At 38.1% G+C, this 14073-nt stretch overlaps 1 protein-coding gene across 3 annotated transcripts in view; it reads right to left on the reverse strand.

Moving 5' to 3' along the window:
• The window catches only part of SEMA3A (semaphorin 3A), a 237311-nt gene that overhangs the window by 116838 nt on the left and 106400 nt on the right, over positions 1-14073 (reverse strand). For all 3 annotated transcript variants that reach the window (XM_063396993.1, XM_063396992.1, XM_063396991.1), the window contains one exon: positions 444-601. In XM_063396993.1, the coding sequence (XP_063253063.1) occupies positions 444-601 (158 nt within the window). The remainder of the gene's footprint in view (positions 1-443; positions 602-14073) is intronic.

Consider the following 14073-nt stretch of genomic DNA (forward strand, 5'->3'; position numbering starts at 1 on the left):
TTCAAAAGTAGCAGAGCAGAGTGCCTACAAGTGCTGAGTTAAAGAAGAAAAAATCAACACTTGGACTCCCAAATAGCTTCTTTTATCTGCTGACAAATATAAAGCAGTAAAGCCTTTCTGTTTAAACTGTCATAATAGATGCTTGTCTTCTTCAGTAGTTGCTATGAAAGTATGTCTTGTTTTGGTAATAGCTGGATTATTCACTTATCATTCACTTCTTTTTTGTAGTCTGAAAAAAAATATTTTAGATTACATAGCCAAAGGTCACAGACTCGTTATAAATTTCTTTTCGTAAAGTCAGCAAATATTTTTGTCGTAACAGTATTCCTGACAGCTAAACAATTACTACATAATTCCAACAGTGCACAACATAGTTTGAGTAATAACGAGTCTTTAACATTAAAAGTATATATTTACATTGTACAGAACGTGAATGAACGTACCTTTTGATATTCCTTGATGTTAACCAGGTTGAAAGAAAATATGTGATCCTTGGCTCCAACATACAGCCGACCACGTTCTTCGTCCAAGAGGAAAGTATGGTAACTGGAGCTATTAGCTAGTCCATTGAAATTGATTATATTGTTGGATTCCAACATTTCTGCAAGATAAAGGTAATACTTTTGTTGTTAATATGGTCAAATGAAACAGAGACTTACAGTTTGACTTGTACAAATATCATTTTAGGAATTTGTGCTTATGGTGTAGAAACAAGTGAAAGCATTATTTATCTAGGCTCCTGAAAGTTTTTATTTCAAGCACCCAAACTGCTTGTGAGATTCAGCTCTACAAAGAGGTCAAAACAACAGTGAAATCAATTAAAAACCTGTATGAGCTTTTAGGTGGTAGAATTCTATCTATGTAGCTTATCATGGGACAAAGTTCAATTTTGTTCAGTCAATGACATTTGTAAGGATAAACTTGGGGATAACCAGCTGATAACCACATCGAAACACAAAATCAATTTCCAGCAGACGAAACTGTTTCATAAAGATCTATAAGTTATGAGAAAAGGGCTAAGAATGACTAGCTGATAACATGTAGCACCTATTTTTAAATTTATTATATTCTGAGCTTTCTCACACAGGCAGCATGTTGTTGCCTTGCTTGGAACAAGAACTTTCCTAGAGAAAGTAACCTTGCTTCTTTTTAAACTCAAGAGTAATTTTCTTGTTCTGATATTCCTCACAGAGATTTGTATTTGCATGGACAGGGTTTTTTTAAGTACAGGGATCCATCTTAGCTATTCAAACATTAACAAAGCCATGGGCATTTTTCAGAAAAATATTTTTACCAGAATATAGACCATAATAATATAAATATTCATGGGAAGACACTTTCTTTATGCCTACCTATCACGACCAAAACCAAACCATCTCTATCATTTCAAGGCATGTCTCCACCAGTAAGTCATCAATAAGAAGGTTTCCTGGTGTTGACAAATCCTCCATGGTTCCAGCCCTCAGCTTGTGAATTATGAAGGCAAATATCCAGCTTTAGGAGCAGGAGCAGTTCCATTGATGGACCCATGAAGAAAGGGAGTGAACACATCAGCATCCAAGGGCTGATGGCCAGAGGGCATGGCCGGAGCTTCAGGTATTCAGGATGTATTCATCAGTTCTGCCACAAGTGCAAGCCAAGGGTGTATGCAGCTCCTCTCAGACCACATGCCAAGTGCCTGGATGTCTAGAATTCACCTAACAGTACAGCTACCTTCCATGGCTTTCACTTTTCAGTAAGATCACTCCCAATTTCCACCATTATCCCAACTGAGAAGTGAGTGTAAGATAGCATCTCATATACTGACAGAAATCAAGGAGAAACTGCTATTAAAACAAAAGTTTCTGCCTGATTTTCAACTCCGCTCCCTTCTTTTTAGCTCATTCTTTTGTATTAACAAGGAAGATACTAGGTGGGGAATTTCTGGACCTAGGTAATAGTGGTACCTATGATTTTACAGCATTTCACACCTGCAGCTTTGTAGTTCTGCAGATGTTAAGCCTATTTTTGATGTTCACTTATACCAGGTAAATTTTGAAGCAGGTTGAAACTCTGCAAAAACATTAGTAGGCAACATACTCAAGGAAGACAAACACTGTTAGCTCCATACCATTTGGGTTAGCTTTCAGCTTTAGTATTCTTTGTATTTATTTGGAAAAACTCTCACTACCACCAAAAATAGTCAATTTGTGTAGCAGTGTAGCAAAGCATCAGAGTAGACACCATATTTTGTTCCTTATTCTACACCTTTTGTCACTAAATACAGCTATACATTTATATCACAAACTTGTACAGCTCAAGACTGAAGCTCACTTTTTAAAAATTATTTTTCTTTTAAATGTAACAATCAAATTACCTCAAGCAGTCTTGTCAAAATAATTCTCATGGCTTCCTGCCAAGTTCTAGAATTTGACTCTATTGTCCTCCAGTTCACTTATTTGCATTTTGTAAGAGACTTTACTAATTCTCTTTACTCTGTAATGACTGATTCAGATGTTGAATGTCGACTCGCTGAATAGTGAGTGATGTAGATGATTGATTGCTTAACTTATCTTAAAACTCTCTCTTGGCTAGAAATGCTCTGCTGTCACCTGTATCTGATCATTTTTCTTATAATACAGCTGTCAAAAACCTTTGTAATTTTTTTCATCTTTGTTGGTTTGAACTCATATTCGAATGGTTCTGCCCTTTGTGACTGCAACATAAAGACAAATGTCTGCTGAAGTCGATGTTACACAAAGGTAAAACTGATAAAAATGAAAATGGGATCAGTTAGGCACACAGCTACTTGGCTTAAAAGAAGCCTGATATGATTTTGCTAATGCAGAGTTCTAAATATTCACATCTACAGATGGTGATTGACGTTTTCTTGTCTTTCTAATATTCATGAAAAATGTGAGATCATAGCATTGGAGTCTAGGGTTTATTATGGCCAAGAGTACATTACATCATCATCTTCACTGTTCATAAGTCTCTACAGTAAAACTTAAAAAGGACCAGGTGTGGCTGTGCAGGAAAATATATAGGTTTTTTTCTTTTTCTGTGACTTTCAGAGCATGCAACCCAAACACTGTTGGGTCTTTTTATGGACATGCAATTTATAGTCAAACTAAAAGCTAAATTCCATTGTCTTCTCTAAGAATGGGACATTTCTTCTAGGTTTTCATTCAGTACGTGTCATAATGTGACAACATCACTGACTTCTGCAGATGACAACTGGATTTCCAGGGTCTGTTGCCCAAAAGATTAGGCCTAAACATGCTCCAAGCAGTGTATTTTAAATCAGGTGACATCAGGTTTCTCCCTGTCAGGAATCAGGTTGAGAATATAGGCTGAGGAAAAAAACATCATCTGTGTGTTGATGATTCTCAGTCTACTAATTTAGGTAGGTTTGAGCTACATCACAAGTAGGAGGTGAAATCCTAAATAATTTTTGCAGTTCCTCTGCTGTTTATTCTAACTGATATGTATTCATCTAGTGATGAATGTGGTTTTACAGGCCATTCTGGAACAGGGTGTTGAAGAGCAAGGCAATGGCATTTGCACAATCAATACAAATTAAGAATTCCAATTCCTCAAATTCATTAGTTTTAAGGTGTTTACTATCCAGTGTCTTCATTATCCAATGAGTGGCTATTCCTGAGAGAAAGAGCAAAAATAGATCTCAATCCCAGAAGGGCACTGGCATCCATCAATTCTACTAAGAGTCGATCACTCATGCTGGCAAGGTTTGTGGATGATCAGTGATAACATAAACTAAGATTTACAACAAAGATTGTACTGTAACAACAAGAGGAAATGATTAATGCTTTCAGTGAATCAATTAAATTAATACTGTCTACTAGCATAGCCTAAATATTTGCCCTTTTTTTTCTTACAATTAAACGTTGGCCTAGCCATGATCTATGCAGACAGGTAATGGTTGCCTGTTCCTAAAGTATTTTTTTTTACTTCCTCTATGATCTGTGGAGTTATTTTTATTGCAAAGATGAACATTACTCCATCTTTTTTCAGTAATTTCCCAGAGAATTTCTTCAGTAATTGCCCTGAGATAATTTTCTCATTTCCTTTTGACACATCCTCAGCTGTAGTCACGTCTGTAGCTTTGAACAGGAATGAATGAGCCCCACACAGCTAACCACTGCACACTACAACTAGCACTGTCTGTAAAATGCTCTATGAGGTAGATTTGAAGTGTGTGGTGGTATTTTGAAGGTAAAAGAGATGTCATTGCTTTTTTTATTTGCTCATTCCCACATTTATTAGGTGTTGCAGGTGACCAAAACTTACAGTTTCAAATGCATCATATTATAGTATATGTGATGATCACTGACATCAGATAGAGGTTGAACTTCTCAGGGTTTGTGGGCTAGATGCCCTTAATAAACACTTCAACTGGCTTGAATTCACATTTGTGACTTACTTGCTCCATCTTAGTCTCCTTTCTCTGCCAGTGTCCAAGCTTGAAGTATTTGACCTTTTCCAATATGCTTTTCTGTAGACTCTGCATGGTGTTTCTATTTCTATTAACTGATGTGTCTGTTGATCCAGTCTGACTTGTGTCAGAACATTCACTTTGCCAGATAGAGTTGGCACATTTACAGAAGAAAACCAGTCCCTAACTCTTGTGTTCGTTTTAATACATGGTTATTTAATTTGCTAATGGAATTGTAACTTAATAGTATATATACACACAGAGGGCCAAATTCCTGCTGTGAAATCCATGGAGATATGCACGCGCAAGGAATGTAGATTTGGTTTATTTTTATCACACTTCTTCATTAAAGAAGAAGTCAGAAAACCACAGCTATAGCTAAGATGAATACAGTCATGCAGATCCTGAAGTTTGCTTTATCCATGGTTGGTATTCCACTGTAAACCTTGTTTATGTCTGTGTTCCCTCAGCAGAGTTTGTCAAGAGGAGAACATAACAAAAGAAAACCATCTTATTTTTCACTTATCTACTAGCAGGCAAGCTATCTTTAATCTTTTTAGCAAGAGGGGAGTTTGTCTGTGCAACAACTTAGAAAATTTGTGGGCTTTGGCCTACGTCTCTGTTATAGACTTCACAATGACACACACCAGCCAAGACTGTTTTTGTTGATAAGGGTCAAAAGGGCACATCAAATTCTCTAAAAACCAGAGGAAAGGTTTCCTAGGTTCCTCAGCACTGTCCTATTCCTGGTGGCTCTGCAGAGCACTGGATCATACAGGGAGTGCTGCTCGTCACAACACGCTCCTGAAGCCAATGAGTGGGTTGCTGGTTGCACAAAACTCCCGACCCGCATTCCTCTGCCAGCAGCGATAAGATCTGGCTGTACACCTCCCAGCAGCAGATAAAAGATGAGCCAATGCCATTATGCCATCAAACAGGGATTCTGCTGAACTGTGAGCCGTGCCTCCCACAACGTCATGCTAGAACATTTCCTTCTTCTCTCGCCAGGCCTCCACTTTGGCTACAGAGGATCGGGTGGCCGCATGTCTGCACATGCATTTCTTGCTTACACAGATGCATATTGTGCCAGTTCTGTATATCAGCATGTGTATCTTTCTAAATAATCCCAGGTGTAAATTAGTCACTGAGTAATTATTTGCTGAATTCTTAGATATAGGCAAGGAAAGGAGTGGGTATTCTAACTTCCAACCTCTCCTGCAGCTTCCACATTTCATTGCTGTGAGTGCAGATGGTGACTTCTGCCCCAGTCAGACACTTATGGAAAAGGCAGGGACTGGCAAGAAATCAAGAGAGCTTCCTGCAAGGCATGAGCCAGCAGAGCTGTGTGGCAAAACCAACAATATAAGCATGGAAAAGGCACTGTATTTGTTGGGAGACCAGCCCCCATCCAGACAAGACAATGGTTGTCATACAGTGAGATACTGCAGTGGAGTATTTCCCTATGTAATGGAAAACACTAGCCTGAAATCAGGTGAGTTTGACCCCAGGTCTAATGCTTAGTAAAATGGCCAATAGCCTGAAGGATAACAACTCCTTTTCCACCTAGGATTTAACTGCTTTATATCACAATTATTTTCTTTCACTGTCACCTCAGACATCACTTGGACCTTAGGATTTAGCCCTCATTGAGGAGAATGGTTCAGTCACCCATCCTAATTAAAAATAACTTGGTAACAGTCCGTGGTACAATTCAAATTTCTATAAAACAAGCCAAGAAAAACTAATTCTTTTTTTTTTTTTTTTTTTTTTTTTAGCATTTCACCTGAGGGGAGAAAAATATAATTGCAGAAACATTTGTTTTGTCAGATCTTTTAGTTTAACAGGTCAGATTATATGTCCTTCAGTTATATTAAAACTATTCCAATATTTCCAAACTATTCTAAGTCTTTGATTTCATATTAGGAGCAGAAGAATAAAGAGACATACAAATTATCAACACCCTCCTCTCCAAAAACAAACCCCAACAACAGGGGGGTTTGTTTTTGGAGAGGTTATGCTTTCAGATAATTTTAGAATTATGCTGCTTGGATATACCAGAAAGTGATCGGTTTTATCTCAAATGAAACAAAAAACAGGCTTATGAAGTCTATGAGATCCCACAGTGCAGTAAGTGATTTATCCATTTTTAGAAATGTAACATGAAAACTTCTAATCAGCACCTTTGGGTTTTTGCTACACTAGAGTCACAGAAACTTGAAACTACACAGCCTTTGTTGTTGATGGCAATTCAGTGTTATTGTAATTTGAATGAGATAAATCACTGGGAGAAAAGGGAGGGTTATCTTATCAGTAATCAAAATACAATTGGAACAGAGCCCCTCACAGCTGTTCAATCAGTCCCAGCTTTCATCCTCTTCGTCTACCTTATCATAACAGTTGCCAATCACCTGGTTTCACTGAACTCTACTAAAAGCAGAAAAAAACAGTACCATATTTGTTTTAGAGCAAAACTTTTGCTTCTGAGAGAACACATAGTTCAGAAACACAGTTCAGGGAACTATTACTATTTATCAATTAGCAGTAGCTAGGACAAGATATACAGAATTTGTACAATCGTGATGTAAACCAAGCATTTTAAATGAAACACCCCTGCCCACCTTCCAGCAGCAAAGAAAACTTGAGGGCCAGGAGTATAGTTTGATTAAAACCAGATACCTGGAAGGAGGAATGTTACACCCATGTTTTGTTTCAGTTGCACCAGTATAAGCATGGAATCCTTTGACTTCAAAATACTGATGCATATGTTTTTTATACTGTAAAACTGAGAGAAGATTTTAGCTCATTAATGTCAGCACTATTTAGCTACATGACAGCCCTTAAAGTGTTTTTGGTTTGAGTAATTGAAGGGGTCACATGATATTTCAAAGACATAAAACATTTAGATTTTTAAAACCATCTTGCTTTCCCTTTATTATTTGCATTATTTGTCCTTTTGGTCTCTCAAAGTGAATCCAGATTATCCCTATTGCTCAGCTCTTTTCTTATAAAACATGAGAAATAACCTATGAGCTAAACAAAGACTTGTAAAGCTTGATCTCGTGCATTTGTAAAATTACCCTAACACCCCATATTATGAGTTTGGCTTCATGAGAAAGGTTACAGCACACATTTAACCATGAACTTCACAAGTATTTAAGCCCAACATTGTTACAAAATCACACTTACATTACCCATACTACCTATAGAATTTTTTGTGTGTGTGTGATGCATCAGGCAGGAATATATGATGGCAATCATATATTCATAAAACAATCTGGTTTTACTAAGACATTGTCCATCTAAGGGAAAATTAATCTGTCTTGAGATTTGAGTAGGTAACATCTTTGCTACCTCCTGCTTGTGCTGGTGTAAGCACTGCTCAGGAGAAATAATGAAATCATACCAATGAGCACCCAGGCCTTAGGATCTATAACAATCAAGGTTCTTTAAAATGTGGCAATAATATGGCAAAATAATGATCTATTGTTAAGTTTACAAACATTCTAACTCAAATACTAAAAACACTGCAGGCATATCAACTCAGGCTCCTGAGTTGGGTAGCCCAATGTGGCACTGCATGACCTTAAATTGCACCATCTGAGCTAGCACAGGTAAACAGCCAGCTAAATCCTAATCATTAAATAACTCAGTTATCAGATCTAGTTAGAAGTTAATCAATTTTCAGCTCTCTCTATGATACTGCTACGAAGCTCAACTCCAGCGAGCAGAACCGGTACTGGTTACCAATTAAGTGAAATTGTGGGCAGTTCTAACTTTGAGGAGTGATTACCTTATCCATGAACAGTACTGGCCTTGTCTGATTAAATATCTTATCACAGATGCACAAACACCTTTGCAGGGACTAACACACATACTGCTGTTTTGCCAGGGCAGGGGTGTATTTCATTTGGCCAGGCAGGACTGTCACATCCCATCTTCTGCATGGCCCAGCTACGTGTTGGGTCCAAGTGGAGGGTGGAGCAGAGTTCTTACTTACTGACAGTTCCCAAATAAAGCAAGAACAGATTTCCAATTCATGAACTTTTTCTGCCAGAAGAACAGCAAGGCAAGGAAAGAGCTGCTGCTGTCTATGGGCACACCTACCTGCTCCAGACATTGACCATGCTGCAGTATAAGTGCACCTGAGTTACCCTGAAACCCATTTATCTCAGTGTCCAACAACACTGGCTAAAGGCCATCAAAGATGAATTGCTTTTGCTCTTCATCTAATTGTTACTTGATGCAGCTGCATGTTCAATTATTAGGGTGTTTTCTCAGGCAAGCTACTTTGACGTTAGCTCAAAAGACATGATTCTATTTTGTCATAATCATGACAATGAAAGTCAGATATACACAATGCAGGGACAAAACGTCTACATGATGACTTTTGTACAAGTCCAATTTGAGAAGTTTTAGGTTTATTTATTATTCTTCAAGTCAGTTCATCTTCCAAAGAATCATTATTTCTGAGAAAAAACTCAGACGAGAGTTTGGGGACTATTACATAAACAACTACTTAAATACAACAGTGTTTTTGAAAATTCCCTTCTGAAAAGGGAACCTCCTAACAACTGTACCTGAAAGTTCAAAGTCAAAAACACAGTCAGTGTCTTTGTGATTTACACACCATGGACTATCAGGAGTCAAAAGTAACAACAATGTCCATATGTGTACTAGAGTTGCAGTTATGATAAAATCCTTCCTCATGCACGTGTATTCCTTTCTCACGGCAAAAGTATTACAGGATTTTTTTTAACTCTCAAAGAAATCCTATTTTCAGGTACCAAATCATGTACTTCAAAAATAAGTTAGCTCATTTAGAACTAGCAAATATGAGCTGTTAAGTTTCATAGGGATATCAGAGGAAATTTTTTGAAAGATTGGTGGTTTACTTTCAAGTGTGACTTTGCTGTTTGACAAGCAAGTTACCACTGACTCTTGAAAAGACTAATGGGGTAGGTCTGTAAAGGATTTAGATGTCAAAATTGAGACAGTGTAAGAATGAGGGGGACCTGCAGAGGGTGAGGCATCAGTAAGGGAGAGTGTCAGTGCTTTCACTGGTTTAAGAGGCTGCAAGGGAGTGTGTCTCTACAGCTTCAGACACTGGGATGGAGGAAATCCAGCAGAGGTGGATTCAATGTGAAATTAAACAAGCTCTAAACTAATGGTAGGCAGGCTTAGATTTGATAGGAGAAAGAAAATCTTTGCTATGAAGGTGGTAAGACACAGGCTCAGGTTGCTCAGAGAAGATGTGGATGATCCATCCTTGAAACTGTTCAAGGCCACGTTGGATGGGACTTTGAGCAATCTGGTCTAATGCAAGGTGTCCCTGCTCATGGAAGGTGTCCCATACCCTTGGAACTAGATGCTCTACAAGTTGTCTTTCACACATTCTAAGCTTCTATAAAGTCCTTCTCTGCCTTCTCTGATGTATTTTATTTTTATTACTCAACCAACAATATAAACCTGCACAAATTATTTACTAAGGTGAGTTATTTAATATGCACAATAGGGTTAGGAAGCTTTCCTGGAAATTTAGTTGCATATGCACAACTGCCAAATACAATAAGTAACACTTGTGTTTTCAGCAGATTTGTGATGGCAAATGCATCTGACCTGCTTCAAAAATGTCTTTTTAGGCTTGAAAATCATGTGTGAAACTCTTGTCTCTATCTGTGTAACAACTCTTTAAAGTCCTCTGTTTAATAAGATGCAAAAAGGGCTTTGGGTTAGTCCTGCTAGTAGGTAAATCATTATAATCGTTATAATTTATATAGCAGCTGGTTTAGATGGACTGTATCCAGGTTTTTGTTTATGGTTACATATCAGTGACCTCATATTCTTAATTTCAGACAGAGCTATCAACACTCCTTCTGTTAAAATTTTGTTTTTCCAGAATGGATCCACCCTTCACTTCAATCACATATGCAGCACTTTGAGAAACTGTCTTTTAACATTAATAGAATGGATGAGTAAAATTCATGCTTGGATTTACATCCTTCTCTCTTCTGATAGCTCTTGTTTCTTCTAATCCATAAGTGAGGTTTTGGATGAGTTTCAGCAAGGGGCTGAGAGCAACAACAGCAGTGAAGCAGTCTGTGTAGCTCACATACAGACACACACAGCTCTGCTGTGCACTTTAATTGCAGCAAAATACAGCAGGGATTTCTAACCCCTGACCCTCCTTGCACAGACTTCCATGCCAAAATAAAGTCACAATGCCCGATTTTGCTCTTAATTTATCCTAATGAAAATCAATGGACTTACACCATGGATAAAAGATTCTGATTGTGGCGGTTCTGCAGTGTGTGTAATATATTTATTGTTCATTAGAACAAATTAGTAAACGTTATTTATCAAATGTTTCCAGTTGCACCTACAATCTTCTGTGCATCTCTGTGCAGTTTTTCCCTTCCAAATGTCATAAACATAATAATCAATCATTCAGCAGCAAACCCCCAATTTCTCAAAGTGAATTTTCTCATGCCTGATAATGCTCTATCAATCAAAATTTCAAATGTCTTTCAAGTTACACAAACCAATTTTTATAATTTATTTTTGTAATTATTACACACTCAAATAACAAACAAGAAATTTATAATTAACTGCTATATTCAAAAGGGAAAGTGAACCTTACATACCATTTTTACATTCATTTTTTGGGTCTGTCAATACTCTAAAGGGACTGGGAGAAATGCATTTCTACCTACAATTTCGCTACATAGAAGCAAACTTGCAACTGTAATTCTGACAACACCAAGAAACTAGAGTGTGAAGAGCTTAACTAGTTTTAAAATTACCCAAGATTTGTCTTAATCCGTTTCACATAACACATGTAAACTAGAAATTCTTGACATGGGCTGTTGGTTATAGTTTCAGGGGACAAAGTAGCAAAATCAAGAAAAAGAAAACTTTAAGAGGCTATTAAATTAAGAGACACAGCCTTCTGCTCACCGAGTTCCGGAAATTCAAATTGTAGAAAACTTAGAAGTACTCTGGGGAACTCTCACTCTCTGATTGACCTGACCCTGTTATCTTCTACTATGGAGAACTCTGGTTATGGAAACACCATATTATGTGTTTGCTTTGGCTGTGGCTGGAGACAACACATTTCCCTCCTAATCATGTGTGTATAAAAGTGCAGCCATGACCTGAGTCTTGACAAGGAAAGTGAAGATGCAAAACTTGAAATCCAATTCAGCAAAATGACTGCTGTGACTCCTTTCTCAGCTGGTCATGGTGCCTCCCTCACCCTTCATCCTCCCCACTGCATCTCCTCTCCTCAAAGCCTTTGGGGCCTCCCTGGGTGAGAGGAAGTATCTGCAAACAGCATCATTTCATATGGATTGAATTCAGTTTCTGTAACAGCATTTCAAACCCTAATTCCTCCTAAATGCCTTTTCTTCTGAAATAACTTGTCCATCCATATTTGATCTTTTAAGTGAACTTCAGAAAGACCCATCAGCAATTTCCAGTAGAGGTAGAAGAGGAAAAGTGAGTGGATTATCAACAGCACTCAGGTAGCACCTCCTGTCTGTCTGGGCTTAATGCACGATGAGGTTTGGATACAGCTTCACAGAGCCTGACCTCAGAGCACAGGTTCACTGCTCAAAGACATGTCACTGTAAATACAGTTGGATTTGTTTGAACAACAAATCACTGGTACATCAGCCCCTATTTAGAGCAGCCTCAGAAGGGGATCCAAAGACAACTGAAAGGAACTTTATGATGGTTTGACTCCAGGACCTCTGGGCCAGTCCCACCTGAGCTGGCTCTGGGCAGGGTCCTGGTGGCTGCTCCCAGCTGACGTGGCCCAACTGCAGCATGTCCAGCCACATCTCCTCCCACCTCCTGCAGCAAATGTCAGTAAGAGGGAGGTGACAAGCACACAAATTAGAACTGAAAAAATGAAAATGCTGTTCCAAAAGTAACAAAGAACCATGCAATATTACATTCAACAAAATTAACTTGGAGTGGAGGGGGAAAAAGCTGGTGTGGATGCCTGCCATGCTAAATATCCATCTTTTTCCAGAGGTTTTATTCTTTTCCACTCCCTTTAAACTAGCAGAAAGGTGATGTAGTCTACACCACTGATCCTAGGAGTCTCATCAATCTAAATAAATGGTAGCTCTTCTTGCATCAACACAATAGCATCATTATCCTCAGTGTTAGCATCAGGAAAGAAAAATAATGGAAGTTTTTATTTCTGAAACTCCAGTGGAATATAAATGAGAATCATTATATCATTTTTGCTCAAGCCACAAAAAACTGCACTTTTCTTACCAAGACAGAAATAAGAGATCACATTCATATCATTTACTTTGTGCCCCTGTCAGAAGAGAAGCCTTTAGAGAATGATCTGTAGACTGAAGGTATCAGTGAAATGGTCCAGGCACACTGAAATGGAAAGCAGGGTTTGCCTTCTTATCTTAACTTATGTAAAATGAGAATTACCAAAACGTAACAATTTTTGCAAAATGTACTGCAAGTTCTAACCTAGTTTATTTTTCCACACTCTGCATTTATTTGCACTTTGCGTGCTTTGAAGCAGGGCCATTTTTCACCTGGATTTAGGAAACACTGTCCACTGGCACCATATTGCCACGCCAGTGCAATGTGAATTTAATGAATTTCTAACACACGTTGTGCAGCCCCAGTGTAAGTTTGGTTCATGTAAAGGGCGCATTAAAACTTGGAATGCTGTGGGGGAAAAGGCAGGGCACTTTCCAGTTCCCCTTCCAGACCCAGTGGTATTATTCATTCTCGGCAGCTCCACTGGTTACTCTACTAATTTCCCTCCCAAAGAACGCTCCTTTGGGTGCAATATCCAAGTGTATGTGTATGTCAACTGCCACACAGGCTTCCAAATGCCCACACTGATCCAAGATACCATGAGTCACTGTTGACAGATGAGGAACACTCACACAAAATCCCTGCTGAAAGTTAAAGGAGAACTCACATTTTTCCTTGATGCTCATACACTAACACATTGTGGTTAATGGTACACTCCAGAGATTGGGGAGGGGGGCGGGAATTAAAAAAAATTGAAGTTACAATTCACCTAAAATTGAACAGGACACTGATTCAGTGTTTCCAAATTAAAGTAGCACTGGGTGGTTCCAAGTAACTTCTAAAGACACATTTCAGCAGACTAGAAACTGATATAACTATTGCTCTATTGCTTTTAGTACACCCAAATTAATTTGCAGCAGATGTGAATATAACTTAAACACTTTAAGCGAAATGTACTAAACATATCTTGAAAATTTCTTATCATCTAGCAAGATTTTGATTAAATTTGGAATAAACTAATGTCATAATATGGTTCCTACACATTTGTAATGTTTAAAGACGAAGTAACACCCAAGAAAGACATTACAAAGCAGCATCGTGACATTCTGTTGTAGAGTACATTCATACTTCTAAGACAGCTGGGAAAATGACTCCTTGTCCTGATGATAAGGAGATTTCCTACTGACCCATATATATTTGAAAACCTTGAGGAATAGATATCTCAGTCTTGAAAACAGTGCCTTACCAACCAGTACAACAAATGCACTACTTTTTACAAAGTTTTCAAAACTTATTTCAACCATTTGTTTCCTGTAATGTCAAATAAATACTCGAAATCAAGTCTT

This window comes from Prinia subflava, chromosome 4, assembly GCF_021018805.1.
Source record: "Prinia subflava isolate CZ2003 ecotype Zambia chromosome 4, Cam_Psub_1.2, whole genome shotgun sequence".
In the NCBI taxonomy this organism is placed as follows: Eukaryota; Metazoa; Chordata; class Aves; order Passeriformes; family Cisticolidae; genus Prinia; species Prinia subflava.